The following is a 15,681-nucleotide window of genomic DNA, read 5'->3' on the forward strand; positions in this document are numbered from 1 at the left end:
AAAAGTTATATCGCGATACATATCGTTATCGTTCTATCGCCCAGCTCTAGTGCTATGTGAGCTATTTGGTCTCTATCAGGCTACCGGGCACAAGTTTTGAATTAGTGATGGCAATGCAAACTGCCAGCCTGCCCTATGTCACAGATTCTATTAATAATCTTTGTGGACAACACAGAGCAACAGCATTCAGCAGGTGAAGGGTGTCAGGTTCAGTGGTCTCTTTGCTCCTTGTTGATTTATTACAATTCAGTTTTATTTCTACAGCACACACAACAGATGTCTTAAGACACCATATAGTGTGAAATAAAAACAGAACACAAAGAACAAAAAAATTAGAGAGTTTACAAAAGTTAGTGACATGCAATATAAGGACGCTGGGAGTGAAAAGAGGGGGGGGAAGAGGATGATGAAGAAGCGCCAGTATCTAAAGGCTCTGGCTGCTATAGTAATGAATAGTTTTTAGGTCAAGATTTCTATTCAAAGACTGATCTAATGTGCACTCTTTGCTGGGCAGAAGTACAGAGACTTGTGTTAAAAAAGTGAAACAAAAGTGAAGTACTGATTAAATTTCACTCAAGTAAAAGTGAAAAAGTACAGGCTCTGAAATGTACTTCAGAGTAAACAGTAGCTCTTTTCTACTTGCTGTTTTTGCCCAAAGCTAAGTAAACCTGTGCTGATCCTTGTAATGACACAATAACAGTACAGTCAGGAGATAAAGTGAAATTTGGCAGATGGGTAAACCTGTAAGCCATCCTTTCTGTGACTTAATACTGATCATAAACAAAATAACTGTTGTGCACCAGCCCAACACAGTGCTTTACAGCACAGCAAGCTAACTTGTTTATCCTGCATTAAACGGCAGGATTTTATGCAACATGTATTCATAGACACAATGCATTCGTGCATCAAGCGCTTTGAGGGTCTCGAAAAGCGCTATATAAATGCAATGCATCATTATTATGTCTATTTTGCAGGAATGTTACACATAAGCTTCACATAAATATATATTATTTGATTAAAAAAATCAAGACATTACATGTAGCTTTTATATCCAGCTTGTCAATTAGTATCAGTTTGTCAGTGGGCAGTCCTTACCTTCAAAGATAACCCCTCTTCCTCCTCTACAGTCCTGTTTCTCCTACATCTTTCTCTATCTCTGACTCAAGTTATCTCTCATTCTTTTCTCTCCCTGAGAAATACAGCAGCTGGACCTTTAGCTAGCAAACACACTCCATGACAAACTGCACAAGAACAGTTTGTGTGTTTACTGATGATTGTTGAGCAATTACAGAAACGCTGCATTTGAAAATAGCTGCTACTTAACACGTTATTCCCTGTATACTCGCTCCTCTTAGGGATATCTGCACCAAGAACACCACTGGATTGTTCTGCTCCACTTAGCTCTATAAACAAAGCCTCTTTCATTTCTTTGTACATGAAACAACCTGGTGATGGATACACCAATAGGACTGTCTTTTATGTGCTACTGGTCCCAACTGGGCTACTTGGCTCAAATCCGTCTGATGTTTGAAGGCACAGACTAACGTCTTAAACCCAAAGTAACAAACCCATTTGGAAAATTTAAGCGGTAAAAAATATAAGATTATGTGTAAAAATGTAGACAGTCAAAGTAAAAAGTTGTCATAAAAAAACAATACTCAAAGTACAGATGCCTAAAATGAGTTACTCTGCTTAATTTTGAAGTATTTGTACTTCTGTTTCCTCTGCTGCTCCTCCAACCCAGACTCAGACATATGAAGCCAGGCTATGTGTGCTGCTGTATATATGTCGTGGAAAGAAATATTGAAGTGAACTTTTTTTTAGTGCTGTAGCTGACTCAGTCAGAAAATCTGCTGGCATAACAGTCAGTGATGATTTTGACCAAGATCACAGTCAAATGGAGTCACAGGAAGTTTGAGCTTTTGTAATAAAAACAAATATAATAATAATAATAATAATAATTCCATTCATTATGATATCCCTGGTCCGTGGTTATAAGACACTACGACACACGGCAGCAAACCACACAAACTCTGAACATCATACTTATTCCCCATGAGAAAGTTTAAGTGTGCATTCTGAGTCAGGAGAGAAATGAACTGAGCAGCTTCATGTTCTTCTTCTTCATGTCTGAGGACTCACCTTCGAGACTCTCCTGAGCATCTGAAGACAGAGTCCCTGACTGGAGCTGGTCATGGAGGAACTGGATGATGGAGAAAGCGAGGCGTTTGTTGTCTGTCATGGCGGCAGAGGTGCTGCGTCTCTGTGCTCACTGAGGGAGAGACACCCTGCAACTAAAACCTTGCTTCCAATAAGAACCGGAACCCTGTAAATGTACATAATGCATGCAATGAAATCCAAATCATTTAAATACCGCTTAAGCATTATATGAAAATAGTGCAGTGCATTTGTTCATTAAAAAGAATATGTGCCAACTTTGAATTTGATGTGAGCAACATATTTCAGCAAAGTTTCAATATGTACTACATAACCTCTTCTTTTAACAACACTAAGAGGAGATCAGAGGGTAAGCACATAGCATATCAGTAATGTGTTCTGAGCCTAAAGCCAGAGTTTTCAAGCTTACGAGTGTGGCTAACTTTAGTTGACTATAGGAATTTATGTTAAACACCTTACACGGCACGGACCAAACCAGAAATGTTGCCGTGCCGGCGCATTTACACTATAAAAAACAGCCTGTTTTCAAAACTGTGCTGCCTGCAGGCCTAAGAGTCACAGGAAAAGGTTTCCAGCCTTTTGCCCTCATGACATTTCTGCTAGCTCTCTAACTCTTTCTATCTCACAAACTGCAGACCCCATCTTTAATTCTGAAATACTCAGCATCAGTAATGCCCTTTTTACACCTCATTAGGTCAGTAACTAACCTCATTAGCTGTCAGATATTGCAGACGTGTTTGATTTTTTTTTAAATCACATCACTCTCTATATGTAGACATGCAGCATGTATTTATATGCATGCATACATTTTGTTATATTTATTACTTTCTTTGGTATCAACCAGGATTGAGTACTAACTTTGATGTACTTTGATCACACCTGCTTATTTTGAATTTGATCTCTGCAGCATGAAGGAATGCCTTTATTGTCATTGCACAAACTTCTTTGTTTCAGCCTCTGCTATATTGCTGTTTTGAGGGGGGCGTAAAGTTTAGTTGTCTGGGTATTCTGCCAGATAATGCTATTAATGATACATAAACACCTTGTATCAACAGTGATTAATGCTCGTCAGGGACATGGAAGTACCTTCTTTCCACCACACCATATGTTTAGCCACCCCCTTTGGTGTTAGCATGGAGAATGTTCTAGCAACTCCAACACTGTGTGAGCAAAGCTAACGTTAACCACCTCTGAACATAAAACCATTACACAAACAGAACAGCTGATGCGGGCTGATAAAGGAGATCTGTCTGTCGTGTTTTAAACTGCTCAAATCAGTGAAGTTTATGAGGAGTCACCGCAGACACAGTGACTCAAGATCTCTGGCTAATTTCTAGCTTGGCGTGCTAGCATACCAGTTAGGACAACTACAAATCAGCACACATCTACGGTTTATTTGGCTCTTGAGGGTATACGTTTACGTCCTGGAACTGCTATGACAAATCTCGCAGTCTAACGCTATTACTATAATCGGTACTGGATTAGGTGGTTATGCTGTATTGGTGAAACCCGGAAAACTTAAGACTACAACTGACTCGTCGGACACGAATTTATCTCCTTTGAAGTTAACAAGCAGCTGGTTTATCTTCAGACTGAGCATGACTCGAAATGGAAAGAATGTGTCAACAAAAAGACGAAGCTGATGCTAAAATGCTTGTATTTAGTCAACCCGTGTTACTTTCTGTATGCAACCAGGCCGGATTTGACAGATGATTTCGAGAGTTAAAGATATGTCTTTAAGTTTTCCTCTATTACACCTGAGGGTCGCTCTAGATTCTAGAAGAAAGACCACGATGTACTGCAAGAGATTTGAAAGGAGCGTGACGTGTTCGTCAAACCATAGCGGCACGATGCTAACGGGTGGCTAGCTGATCATATTCCTTTGAGTACATAGGCGCTGCTTTATAAATAAACCTTCCACGCTGCCAAAGCGAGGCTGACAATACAGCTAAGCGTTTCTCCTACCTGTCGTCTCCGAGTTTCAGATGCGAATCAGTCCTAAAAAAGAGAATTTACGTTGCTTAGCTTCTTTGAGGAACACTCACTCAGTTCGTTCATAAGCTAGTCGCAGAATGATGTCATCATGCGAGGATGCAGTTGAGGGGTCGTAATATTTTTAGCGACCTTACTCACTGCCACTGCATTATTATTATGTTTTTAATTAATTATTTATATTAAATTGAACAAGTCTGGCGGAACACACAACTGTGAAATAATAGAAAAAAAAATAATAAAAAAAACAATACACTGAGGGTTTTAACACAAAACACAACTTGTATGTACTCTTTGTCCTGGGTCATTCTGAAGGAAGCTTAAATTTCCGTCGTTCTTACGCATCTTTACGGACACTAAAATTTGTACCTGACAGGGGCGCCTCCAGAATTCTTTCATAGGGGTGGCCATATGGGGACCACTAAAAATATCAGGGTGGCACGCAAAAAATAGAATTTCTCCTTTTATTATGCTGTTATCAAATATAGGTCACTTGACAAAAAAAAAAAAATCCCCCCAAAAGAGAGAAAGTAAAGAATTTTATCCAGTAGCCTCGCTCATTTTTCAGGAAGTGATGCCTCCAACTGGTGAAGCATCCTTTTTCTTTGTTTCATTCTTCTTTATTATTATTATTGATATAAAGCTGGCCATTTTCACATGACAGTCACTTTCAAACTTTTTTAGAACTGCATTTTTTTAAAGGAATAGAAATGGAGGTGCTCCAAATATGCAAGAACAAAATGTCCCTCAAAGTGAGAAGAGTCAATTTTAAATCAGGTAACTATTTCATTTGTTTTTATTTTTGATATATGGAAAACTGACATGCATAAAGGAATAATGCCACATTTTTACCAGGAAAGGTTAGTTAGTTTTCTTGAAAACCATCAGGTAAGAGTATTAAATTCCCTTCAAACCTTTGTCATGGATCATATATACAGAAACCCATGTTTATTATTATGTTATCATGTTTATTATGCTTTTTATTACACTTAAATAGTTGTTATGTGTGCTTTGGGCTTTATTCTTTTTACAATAGACTTTTGTCACTCCTCTCTGAAGTATTTTGAATTGTTCTAAACTGCACTAAAGTGTTGTGTAGCTGTGTAAAGCCTAGCTGATAATCCTGTATATAGCTTCTTCACTTTTTACTCTGTCTTTAATAAATGAAAATATTTATAAAAAGAACTTCTCAACACCTCCTTGCGTGCTCCTCCTCCTCATTATAGCAGATTGTGGTTGTCAGAGGATTAAACTTGGCCCCGGACTCACCGCAGGCTGTTGTCCTCCGACTTCTCTGCTGTCTGAGGACCAGATTGAGGACAATGGGCCTGCTGAATATTATCAGCTCTATCAAAGACCGAGCTGAAAAGTTTCTAAATGAGAAAAATGTGGTGACGGATATTCTGGGGAAAATGGAGGAGAAAACTGGGATCAAGAAGAAGGTCATTGCTCTTGGTACGTATGATTTAATCTTCTAGAATTATTTTTTCCCAACTTGCTGCTTTGTGTAGTAGCACATGGCTACTTTTGGATCATTCTGCTCTCGTTCTAGATGTAGTTGATTTGTATAAAGCTTGTTGCAGGCCAGTGGAAACCTGAAGAGGATTCAGTTAATCCTCCTGTGATCAGCTACCGTCCACAACAGGAAGCAGGGAATGTTCAGGAGGTTTTCTGCTTCGTTTATTCTGCAGTTAATCCTCTGCACTGATAAATATTTTGTCATACTGAACTCAGATAAACTGGCTCTGCGGCCCTCGGGGTTTTAGCATCATTAAGCTCCTGGTTTTGTGGCAGTGCCTGCTTCATTGTGTCCAGTTCCTTGATAGGACATGTATCACCCTGAGCTGAAAGCTGAAAGTCTTCTGTTTAGTACTTTCTCTGACTAAGCAGTGATGGGCAGAAGTCTCCTTATATCTTATGTTTTAGTTCCTGGATCAACTATGTTAGCAGCTTTAAAGGACTGGTTTTACTCCAGTTTGATGCTGGTCCTACGCAGAGCTTACGTGTAACGTTTTGCCTGCTGCACAGAAGACCAGCCATAAAATATCTGTGTAGGCTTCATACCAGGAGTCCTTCACTCTGAATGGGTAAATATCTACAAACACTAATGTGGTTCAGTGAAACCTGCGGGAGTCTCAAAGCTTTCTGCAGCTGTAACCTTGAATAACTCTCTCTCTTGGGGAAGACAAGATAACTCTTTATTGTTATTGCACAGTCATACGTGGCTCAATAGTACAATGAAATTGGAAAAACTGAAACTGGGACTAGTATCTTGTGTGGAACTAAAGCTGTATTTTAATACCTTTAATTAAATTCTCTGTCACAGTTTGGTTTAGACAAAAAACCTCAAACAAATTCTGATAGGACACCAGATGTTTGAGGTACCACGATAACTGGCTAATGATCAAAGCCAGTCATTGTTTATAATGATACATTATTTCATAAGCATAAAGGGCACTTTAAACAATGACAGGTGATATAAGAGAATTATAACTGCTTAGAAACAATCGAAAGAATAATCGTACCCACACTGGCAGCTCATCCAGTTTCACACGTTTGCAGCAACAAATGGAGAATCTTTTAAAAGAAACTCTGTTACAGCAAAATACACAAGACTTCATTTGCAACGTCAGATTTTATAGATTTTAAAATGTTTTCACCAATTTAGCAAAACAAAGCTAAACAACAAAGAACTCCAAAAAAACCAAATAATCCCCCAAAAACAAATCCTAACCTTCTCCCCATCGACAGATTCTTGGTAATCTTTTGGGTATCAAGAGGGTAACAGAAGCTGAGGTTGTTAACAGGACTCTTTCTTTTGACTTTATTATACATCTTTACTGTCAGTTGTTTCCTAGACCATGTGGTCCCTAACATGGTCACAACATGTTAGCCATTTAGAGGGAGGCCTATTAATTATTTTTAGTCCTGTGTGGACATCACAAGCTAATACAGATCCAAATATCCTTCTTGATCCTGGGACCCAATTCCTTTGGTGGAAGGTTGAAACTCCCGGCCTTGGAAGAGTTACACAGACTCTCAGACTGTTCTTCATATTTAATTATTTTGGGATTTATTGTCTTGTTGGGTTTCTGGTTTCAGGAATTTTAATTAGTTTGCACCATGTTACTTCATCTTCATTTCTAAAGGGCAAATCATCCAAATTAGCAAACTAAAAATGGGGTGACTGGAGCTCAGGTGGTAGAGCAGGTCACCTACTAACTAGAAGGTGTTTCAATCCCAGTCTGCTCCAGTCTGCATGCCAAATATCCTTGGGCAAGATATTAACCCCGTGTTGCTCTCCGATGCATGGATGGGAGTATGAATGTGTGTGAATGTTAGACAGTAAGTGCTTAGAAACAGCTATGAACAAAGTGCTTGTGTGAATGTATAAGTTGTGTAAAGCACTCTGAGTGCTCAAATAGAGTAGAAAAGTGCTATATAAGAACCAGTCCATTCACCATAAAAATGGCTTTTCCCTCCCAAACCGCTGCTGATTGATATATTTCCATCCAGCTTTGACAAACAAAACCTCTGTGGCTTCAGGAGTTCATTGTTTGGCTCGAAATAAAAAAAGTTTCTGCCATAAAATCTTAAAGGCAAAACCTCAGTGTGTCCATACTTGATTTGTCTACAGTCAGTTCAGTAAAGGTTATTCAAACATCACAGCAGTGTGTTCAGTGTTAACAGAAAATGGGAAGAGAACAACCACGTTGCTCTACTTCTGCCTTTCCTGCTGAATTTCTGAAGCTGTTGCACATTATATTGTTTTATAAATATGTCGACATTTTTACAAGAAAGTTTTGTTGTTTTCTAAAAATAGATACAGATCAAACAGCGTATTTTGTTGGTAGTGTTAAAAGGGCTCTCAGGTCCGTGTGAACACAGTGATCCAGTGAGCAGGGAACAGCAGTGTATTGAGAGCACGTTGATGCTGGTGCAGTGGATTTGGAGCACATTAAGCAGGACATGATGTCAGCGTGGTGCCTGGTGCTCGCTGTCTCCCGCTCTGAGCCTTGACGTTAAAGCTGATTATCCACAGAGACAGGCAGCAGAGCAGCGCCGCCTCCATGTGTGAACAGCAACATAAGCTGATCAGAGGTAGGACACTTTTTTACAGTACTTCCTGTCTGTCTGGCTGTCAGCCAATCAGTGAAATTTTGCTTGTTGTTCAGATTTGTTTTGATATTTGGCTGCATCGTCCACACTGTTGGCCTGTGAGCTCTGCACTCTGTGCAGAGAATATACCTTGTTATTCCTGTCTTACATGGATAACGAAACAGGTTTCACTTCCTGTTCATGATGGACATCACCTTTCTTCATTGTAAGTTATGGAAGGCTATGAAATATATGGAAATGTACATTTAGGTGGAACCACAGATCACAATGCTGCCTCTTAACAAGAAGAAGTCCTGAGTTTGAATCCAGTCTGGTGCCTTTCTGTGGGGAGCATGTTTCACCTGTGTTTACACGAGTTCTCTCTGGACACTCCAGCTTCCTCTCATAGCCCAAACACATGTTCATTGGATATGAAATCAAATTATGTAATGCTATGGCCCTGTTCTTTTGCCCACGTCTACATTGCTGGTCAGTAAGAAGTCTTTTGCAGGAAACACTTTCTTCTGCATGATTTTGGTTCCAAATTGGTCGAGTCTGTGCTAAACTGGCTGTTTCTGCAATGCAGTCTAATGAAATAGACTATATTAATAAGTAGCAGCAGTACATAGAAAACAAAACATCTGTGTCTTCATCCAGGTGCCGTCTCGCTGACCGGACTCTACCTGGTGTACGGATATGGTGCCTCCCTCCTCTGCAACCTGATTGGTTTTGTTTATCCAGCTTATTATTCGTAAGTTTTTATTTTTAATTTTTTCTTTTTTCTTTTCCTCGTCGTGGTAGGAAGTCATTGTCATACTCAGTGGATCCATGTGGCAGTCTCAGTATAACAACTGTGCCTACAATACACTGAGTTTTCTTGGTATTATTATCTTTTTGTGACATTTTTGGCATACATCGATCTTTTCCACAGTATATATTTAATGATATTTGGACATTTTATGCATTTATATAAAGACATTTTACTACATTTGGAGACATTTCAAAAAAGAATTTTATTAGAGATGTTCAGACATTAAGGATGTTGTCTGGTGTGTATTCTGGTTTTGCCCTTGAAGAAGCACAACTGATAAAGATGACTTTGTCTGGATAATTTTGACATCATTGAAATTTTGACTGATTTCACTGTTAAAATTGATGATATTTATATCTGTACTACGGTTCAGTGACTAAAGCAAATAGTCGTGTTACTGGTGCAGAGGCACAGAAGTCTTTATCATATTTGAAGGATCAACATGTTTCTCAGCTCTTTTACAATACTCCAACTTTGTGCAGAGTCAAAGCCATCGAAAGCCCGTGCAAAGAAGATGACACAAAATGGTTGACCTACTGGGTGGTGTACGGTGTCTTCAGTCTGGGCGAGTTCTTCTCTGATATTTTCCTCTACTGGTTCCCATTTTACTACGCTTTTAAGGTGAGATGACATGTAGCAAGCAATGATACATGCTAGACCCCTTTTTGGAGCATACCCTAAAGAACAAAATGCTTCTTTTAGGACGAAATATAGAAACAATATTGCATTTATATCCACTACTACCTTTTTTGAAGGGCTATGACCGTCATACTAGAATTGAGATCAGGTAAAAGGTTTCAGTGACTCCAGTAATCTCCTTCTTATGTGGTTCCAGTGTCTCTTCTTACTATGGTGCATGGCACCAATGTCCTGGAACGGCTCACAGATTATCTACAACAAAGTGGTTCGGCCTGTCTTCCTTCGCCATGAGGCCACAGTGGACAACATGGTCAGCGACCTCGGTGGGAAGGCCATGAGTGCTGCCGAGAACCTCACCAGAGAAGGTAAAACTGGCCCAGGACCACCGCTAGGGCCTTTTACAGAAGATTTAAATATGTACGTACTTCCTCTCTCGCTCTTCTCCCTCCTTAGTCCTGACCACTCTGGTGAAGAATAAAGGCATGATCATACCATCGCCACCTGTTGCTCAGTCTGAAGCTAAAAGTTTACCAAGTACATCAGGAGAAACATCCACAGCTAAAGTTGGTCCATCAGAGATGAACGAAGAAAGAAGAGTATGTAAAATACACGTTTTCACCCTTTACTCAGTCTGTTCACCTTGAATTATATCAGTAAAAGCAGCTCAGGAAACTTGCAGTCTGCTGGTTTATGTCCTCTCTACAAGCTGCTGAGTGATGTGTTCTCACTCAGAAAGCCTTGTAGCATCTCTCTTTACTGTCAGTAACCCAGCTGGGAAAACTGATCAGCAGTCCCTTCAATATAGAATCCCACTAACGCTGTTTATGTAGTACTTGGAGTTCAAGCATTGTTTAGATTTGTCCACATAACTTACAGAAATCCACGGTTATTAATGACACCCGTGGCTGTTAAGTGGACTCCAGTCATGATTTTGTTGCTTGTGTTTGGCTAAAGTGGACTCACACTTGATGCTGGAACAGACCTGTCCTTCATCTACATCAAGTGTTTATGTGTTCATATAAGAGGTGAGGAATAAACTCTGACCTGTTGCTAATACAGCTATCTTGTTACCTGTTCCAGCCTTTCCTGGGTTAACCAGTTTGGTAAGTCAGCTGGTTAAGTGCTGTACAGACAGTGAATGTGGTGTGAAGCATGTAGACCAGCAGTGCTTTTAATGGTCTGAAGCTAAAACAGACAGGATACTTTATCCTAGGTGTGAAGACCTGAACTGACCTTCTAATATTCCCTCCTCAACTTTACCTGCAGCTCTTAGTGGTCCAGAAGAAACAGAAGCACTAGAAAATGATCTGCTTAGTAGTTTTCAACATTGGGTCAGAGTAAAGATCAGGACCAGAGGGTGAACTAAAGGCCCAGTATGAGATAAATATGTTTAGAAGATCTAAATGATTATTATTATTATTATTATTATTATTTTATCTGAAAGTGAGTAAGTCCAGAATCACAGTCTTACTGCAGCTCTCCTCCCACACTACCTACACCAAAGCAGAACATGTGGGTTGGATGTGTATCAACATACCATGGTGGCAGAAACTTTCCGCACACTCATCATTGGCATCGTCTGCATGAATCTCATGGTATTTTGGGCTTTTCAAGATTTCTTTGAATTGTTCCTCTTCCCACGGTGGAATAACTGTACACCTTGCATGTTTAAAAAAAAAAAAACAAGAACTGGATGCACTTTGAACTGATTTTGGATTTTCTCTAGTCCACACAGTCACATACCCCCACTAATGTTTGGTTAAATGTCCATTATTGCACCTGGACCAGACACTTCTGGTATCCATCAGCAAGCTTTGAGCAGATATTTAACCACTCTTCTTGGCAGAATTGTTAGAGTTTATTTGTGTTTCAGTTGTGTTCATGTTTGTATTCTTCTGACCATCTGTGGATTAGTGAAAAACATTAAACGTCCCAAACCAAGTACCCATGACATTCATCCCATGATGAGTGTGCGTAAACTTCTGACCACAACTGTACATCCAGAGATTAATTTAAGTATTCAAATTAATCCATGGGGTTGTTTTAGGAACCCTCCCCCCCCCAAATAATTCACTTTTCACTTCCCATTTTAATGTTTTTCGTTTCTAACCTTTGGTTGTGTCTGTTATATGTCTGCTCATCAGGATGAACTCAGTGTAGACTGATGGTAAGTTACTCACAATAACAAATCAAAGTAATACAGAGGTGATAAATAACTTTCTTTCTAAAATATTTTCTGAAAGTCAAACTTCACATCCAGATATTTGTGTTCTGTTCAAACAGTTTCTACAACTGAGCTGGAGAGTAAAAAGTTAGCTTGAGGGGAGGTGGGGGATTAAATACATCCTGTAATTGAATTCAATCAGTTTTTTTAACTATTAAAGGAGATGAACATGAAAAGGAAGCAAACAAACATACTTTAAATAACCAAGTAACAGGATTTAGTTTGTGTGTTGAAAACACGCCATAATAAATACATTCTATGTCTATGCTTCTTATTAACGTAATAATTATGGTAGGATTTTACTTGACAAATTAAAAAAAGAAGCAGGAAATCACAAACCGGTAAAATAATAAATGAGACTGTGTTTCTTTGCTGTTTATTCAGTTCTTTAGATAGCAGCAGAGGAAGAGGAGGAGCCTTGGTGAGGAAGAAAAGGAGGGAAAGAGGGTTTTTCCTCATCATCCTGACAGATTTCAACAGGATTGTTACCTCTGTCAAAGAGACTGATTTCCTTTTTAAAAAAATCATGTTGTAGTTGTGCAGCAGGACATTGTGAAAAGATCTTTTTACTTCTTTGTTTCAAGATTTCTGGGAACAATTCTTTTCTTCTTTTCTTCTTCTTTTTTTAAGTTATTAAATCTTTTCTATGTAAACCTCCTGAATCTGGATTATAAATAACTCACAGAAGCTGTATTGTTGCCCTGGATTTTACTTGTTTCTACTGTCCTGATTCAGATAGAAGACCCAGAATCTAAAAGTAAATCAAGCTCACATCCACACTTCATAAGAATAAGTCAAAAGTTCACCTTACATTTAAAGATTCTTTATGAAATAAAATTAACTCATTCACTGCAATTGACGTCTATAGCCGTCAATTGCAGTGAATGAGTCAATGGGTTTAACTCATTCACTGCCAATGGCTGGCAGTGAATGAGTTAAGTGTTGGTTTTGTTATAGGCTGGTCTGACCTAAGTTTGTGGGGATTCTACTTTTGCAGCATAACTATGGGACTGTTAGCTGGCTGGACTCTTTAGCTCAGTCTGTCAAAGTCTTTGCAGATGTGATCATTTATTTTCAGACCCGGGCAGCTAAAGACTTTTTCCATCATCTGCACTTAAATTTTTTCCAAATACTTGAATGAACTGGCTTCAGCAGAAATGATTTCTGTTTTGTCTTATTTGCAGGATCTACTGTTTAGCACAAAGCTTGCCGCACTGCTTTTTTTGGTGCCCAAGGATTCCAATTATTTCTCTTCGTGACTCGCTCTGCCCTCTGACTAGTTTGACTTTAGATGAGTAGCTTCTTTATTCTTCTCATAGAATAAATGACAACATTTTTGTGTTGCCAGGGAGATCTGTTATTTAAAATGAGCATAACAAGGCAAAAATGGACAGTACTCTAGTAATCAGAAGGTCAGTCACATTCTTTGGGTGCAAAGAAATACGTCATGTGTTCCTGGATAATACTGTATAATCACAGTAAACAGGTGTACTAGAGTAGTAGACCTGTTCCTATTTGAGATGAATGAGATAAATGAATGCTTTTGTGCTATTGTGAGCTAAGCAGAGTCATGGAGCTGGAAACGAGATCCACTTTACATGAGAACTGTGCAGAATAATTCAATTTTCACTCTTCAGCTAAACTGCTTCTTCAATGTGTTCACATGTTTGCACATTGTTGTGTTAGACTGTGACATGCTTACCTGATGGAGTTTGCACTTGACCTTTTTTTTTATCATTTGTTATGTAAGTAGTTGCACACTTGACTTTGTAACAGCAGCAGTTGGCTCTGTACTTGGCTTTGCATGTTTCTCCTGTTCGTACAGTAAAATCTAACCTCACTGTGTCACACATGCTTTAGTTTATTGCACCTTCTGTTTTTATTTTTGAAATATTGCCCACATATTGTTTCTATGTGCATTACTGCCACCTTCTGGTACATTACATCCTGGAAACAAAGACAAATTACATACAGTACTTTAAGATAAAAAACAAACATTCAGGGTTTCCTATGAAAGTCTTTACAAATATCTGAAAATCTTGCCCATCCCTGCTAATGATGACAGTAAGATCATCGTTTTTTTTTAACACAACTCTCCTCACCAGCTCCTACCAAGCATGCAGGAAAAACTATAAAAACTCTTTGCAAACTAGCAGATTTACTGATTCGTCTTCTATCAAAAGAAAATGAATGTGCAACAATTTAAACAGTTTCTGACATTTTTCAGCAAATGTACTGAACAACTGCTGGTTTGGTTAATATTCATATATAATTATAGCACATGTATGAAGGTGAACAACATGAGAACTCCTTCCCAGTGAAGCTAAAATATGTCCATCCCATCATGGTTGGATTCCTCATTTAGGAGGTTGCATGTCAGGAGGTACTGTTCCAGTCATAAGAGAATACATGTTACCGGCATTTTTTTAAAAGCAAACTGTGAGCAAAGCCAAATGGGAAATGCTACACCTGAACTGAAGTGATTTTATTATTCAAGCTCTGACTCTTGATCTGATCTTCTTTTCAGTTCAAGTCTGTTTGAATCGTGTATTGTTACGTTATTTTCAAATTCATTCTTAAAAGGACAATTTCAATGGCTTTAATGACTTGCTGGAAAATGTTTGTGACAGAGAATTAATTTTACATACAATTTATGGTGAATCCGGCATCAAAATTCAGAAGAAGAGTTTTTATCTTCTGACTTGTCATGTGACGCGTCCGACGTGCTGACGTGGCAGGCGGCGTGCTGACGTGCCGTAGATTTAAGTTTGTTTGCTAATGTTAGCCGTATTATCAGCAGAATTAGCTTGTTTTTTTGTGCTCCTTAGTCCGGGTTAACGAACAGTGAAGACGGGGAACGACTGTCGAGACGCACTGCAAGGTTTCACCAGCCAGGACAAACTCTGGTAAGTGCTGTGCATCAGCTACGCCTAATGCAGCCGAATCCTTATTTCATAGATTCAGAAATAATGTAGAACCTCTATCCAGCTAAAATAAATGCATGTGTCGTAGTTAAAAATACTTCTCAGCAATTTTCAGAATTTTTTCCAAAATTCGGCTTCAAAATATTCCACCGGTTAATTACAGTTTTATTTATTTTTTCTACATTTAGCTGCAAATCGTTTTTACAGTGATTAGGCTAGCCGCTAGCATTGCTGTGTTCGGCTCTATAAAGAGAAAGGAATGGATGAAGTTCATAAAGTACACTCTTATGATTTAGATAATTCTTGAATGACTTGCTTTAAGCCGACTTGACGAAGAAGAACGCAGCAGTTTGGAAATATATTTAAAATGCTTTTTATTTTGCGAAAGATCCTCCACTTTTTTCTAAATGGAGCTTAAAGACAAACAGTAATAGTTTGGTGATAAAATTGCTGTTGAACACGAGAAGCAGATTTGGACCTCATTAAATAAACTCTGTTACCCGGGGTCAGGGTTGTGTTGCATGCAAGCAGCTGGAGTTCAAACTTTAGGAGAATGAATATTGGCTCTAAAAGTAAGAAGCGGATGGTGCTGCCCAGCCGTCCTGAGCCCCCGACCGTGGACCAGATCCTGGAAGACCTCGACAGAGCTGCTCCTGATGACCCGATCTTCAGCATCCTAGAAAAGACTGGACAAGGTGACTCCACAAAGACGTGTATAGGGTGGGGATGATAGTGAGTGGCAACTTTTAAAACTGGGAGCACTGGGAAGGAGAGACAGAGAAAGAGCAAGTTTGGGATCTTTCATTAAAGCAGCA

At 39.0% G+C, this 15,681-nt stretch overlaps 3 protein-coding genes across 7 annotated transcripts in view; 2 read left to right on the plus strand and 1 right to left on the minus strand.

Annotated features, from left to right (window-relative positions):
- Positions 1–4,286, minus strand: part of sgta (small glutamine rich tetratricopeptide repeat co-chaperone alpha) — a 13,959-nt gene extending 9,673 nt beyond the window's left edge. The window contains exons 1-2 of one of the 2 annotated variants that reach the window (XM_005734954.1): positions 4,224–4,286; positions 2,143–2,326 (exon numbers count right to left, since the gene is read on the minus strand). In XM_005734954.1, coding sequence (XP_005735011.1) covers positions 2,143–2,242 — 100 coding nt within the window. In that variant the 5' untranslated portion in view covers positions 2,243–2,326; positions 4,224–4,286. Of the gene's footprint in view, positions 1–2,142; positions 2,327–4,143 lie in introns of both variants that reach the window. The other variant, XM_005734953.2, reaches the window with a different exon arrangement.
- A 1,149-nt stretch (positions 4,287–5,435) lies between these two features.
- On the plus strand, positions 5,436–12,818 carry reep6 (receptor accessory protein 6). 4 transcript variants are annotated; one of them, XM_005734956.1, is made up of 8 exons: positions 5,436–5,625; positions 8,926–9,019; positions 9,562–9,700; positions 9,915–10,083; positions 10,172–10,314; positions 10,799–10,821; positions 11,863–11,885; positions 12,327–12,339. In XM_005734956.1, exons 1-6 carry the CDS (start codon positions 5,493–5,495, stop codon positions 10,811–10,813), a joined length of 693 nt encoding a protein of 230 aa, XP_005735013.1. In that variant the 5' UTR covers positions 5,436–5,492; the 3' UTR covers positions 10,814–10,821; positions 11,863–11,885; positions 12,327–12,339. The 4 variants fall into 4 exon arrangements, 2 of the variants coding, with proteins under 2 accessions (XP_005735013.1, XP_005735012.1); XM_005734955.1 differs by lacking the exon at positions 10,799–10,821 and having other exon boundaries at positions 12,327–12,818; XR_001290395.1 differs by having other exon boundaries at positions 10,172–11,885; positions 12,327–12,818.
- Positions 12,819–14,659: 1,841 nt separating this feature from the next.
- cunh19orf25 (chromosome unknown C19orf25 homolog) overlaps positions 14,660–15,681 on the plus strand; it is a 3,734-nt gene continuing 2,712 nt past the window's right edge. The window contains exons 1-2 of the mRNA XM_005734958.1: positions 14,660–14,848; positions 15,377–15,561. Of these exons, the coding sequence (XP_005735015.1) occupies positions 15,420–15,561 (142 nt within the window). The 5' untranslated portion in view covers positions 14,660–14,848; positions 15,377–15,419. The remainder of the gene's footprint in view (positions 14,849–15,376; positions 15,562–15,681) is intronic.

The sequence above is a fragment of the Pundamilia nyererei genome, unplaced genomic scaffold (assembly GCF_000239375.1).
Source record: "Pundamilia nyererei isolate P.nyererei 1_Seehausen unplaced genomic scaffold, PunNye1.0 scaffold00061, whole genome shotgun sequence".
Classification (NCBI taxonomy): Eukaryota; Metazoa; Chordata; class Actinopteri; order Cichliformes; family Cichlidae; genus Pundamilia; species Pundamilia nyererei.

What these genes read in the sequence shown, in the direction of transcription:
- reep6 (XM_005734955.1), top strand. Translation starts at nt 5,493, where the DNA reads ATGGGCCTGCTGAATATTATCAGCTCTATCAAAGACCGAGCTGAAAAG. An exon ending in GTTTATCCAGCTTATTATTC is followed by an intron (nt 9,020 to 9,561) that starts GTAAGTTTTTAT and finishes AACTTTGTGCAG; the next exon opens with AGTCAAAGCCATCGAAAGCC. An exon ending in CATTTTACTACGCTTTTAAG is followed by an intron (nt 9,701 to 9,914) that starts GTGAGATGACAT and finishes ATGTGGTTCCAG; the next exon opens with TGTCTCTTCTTACTATGGTG.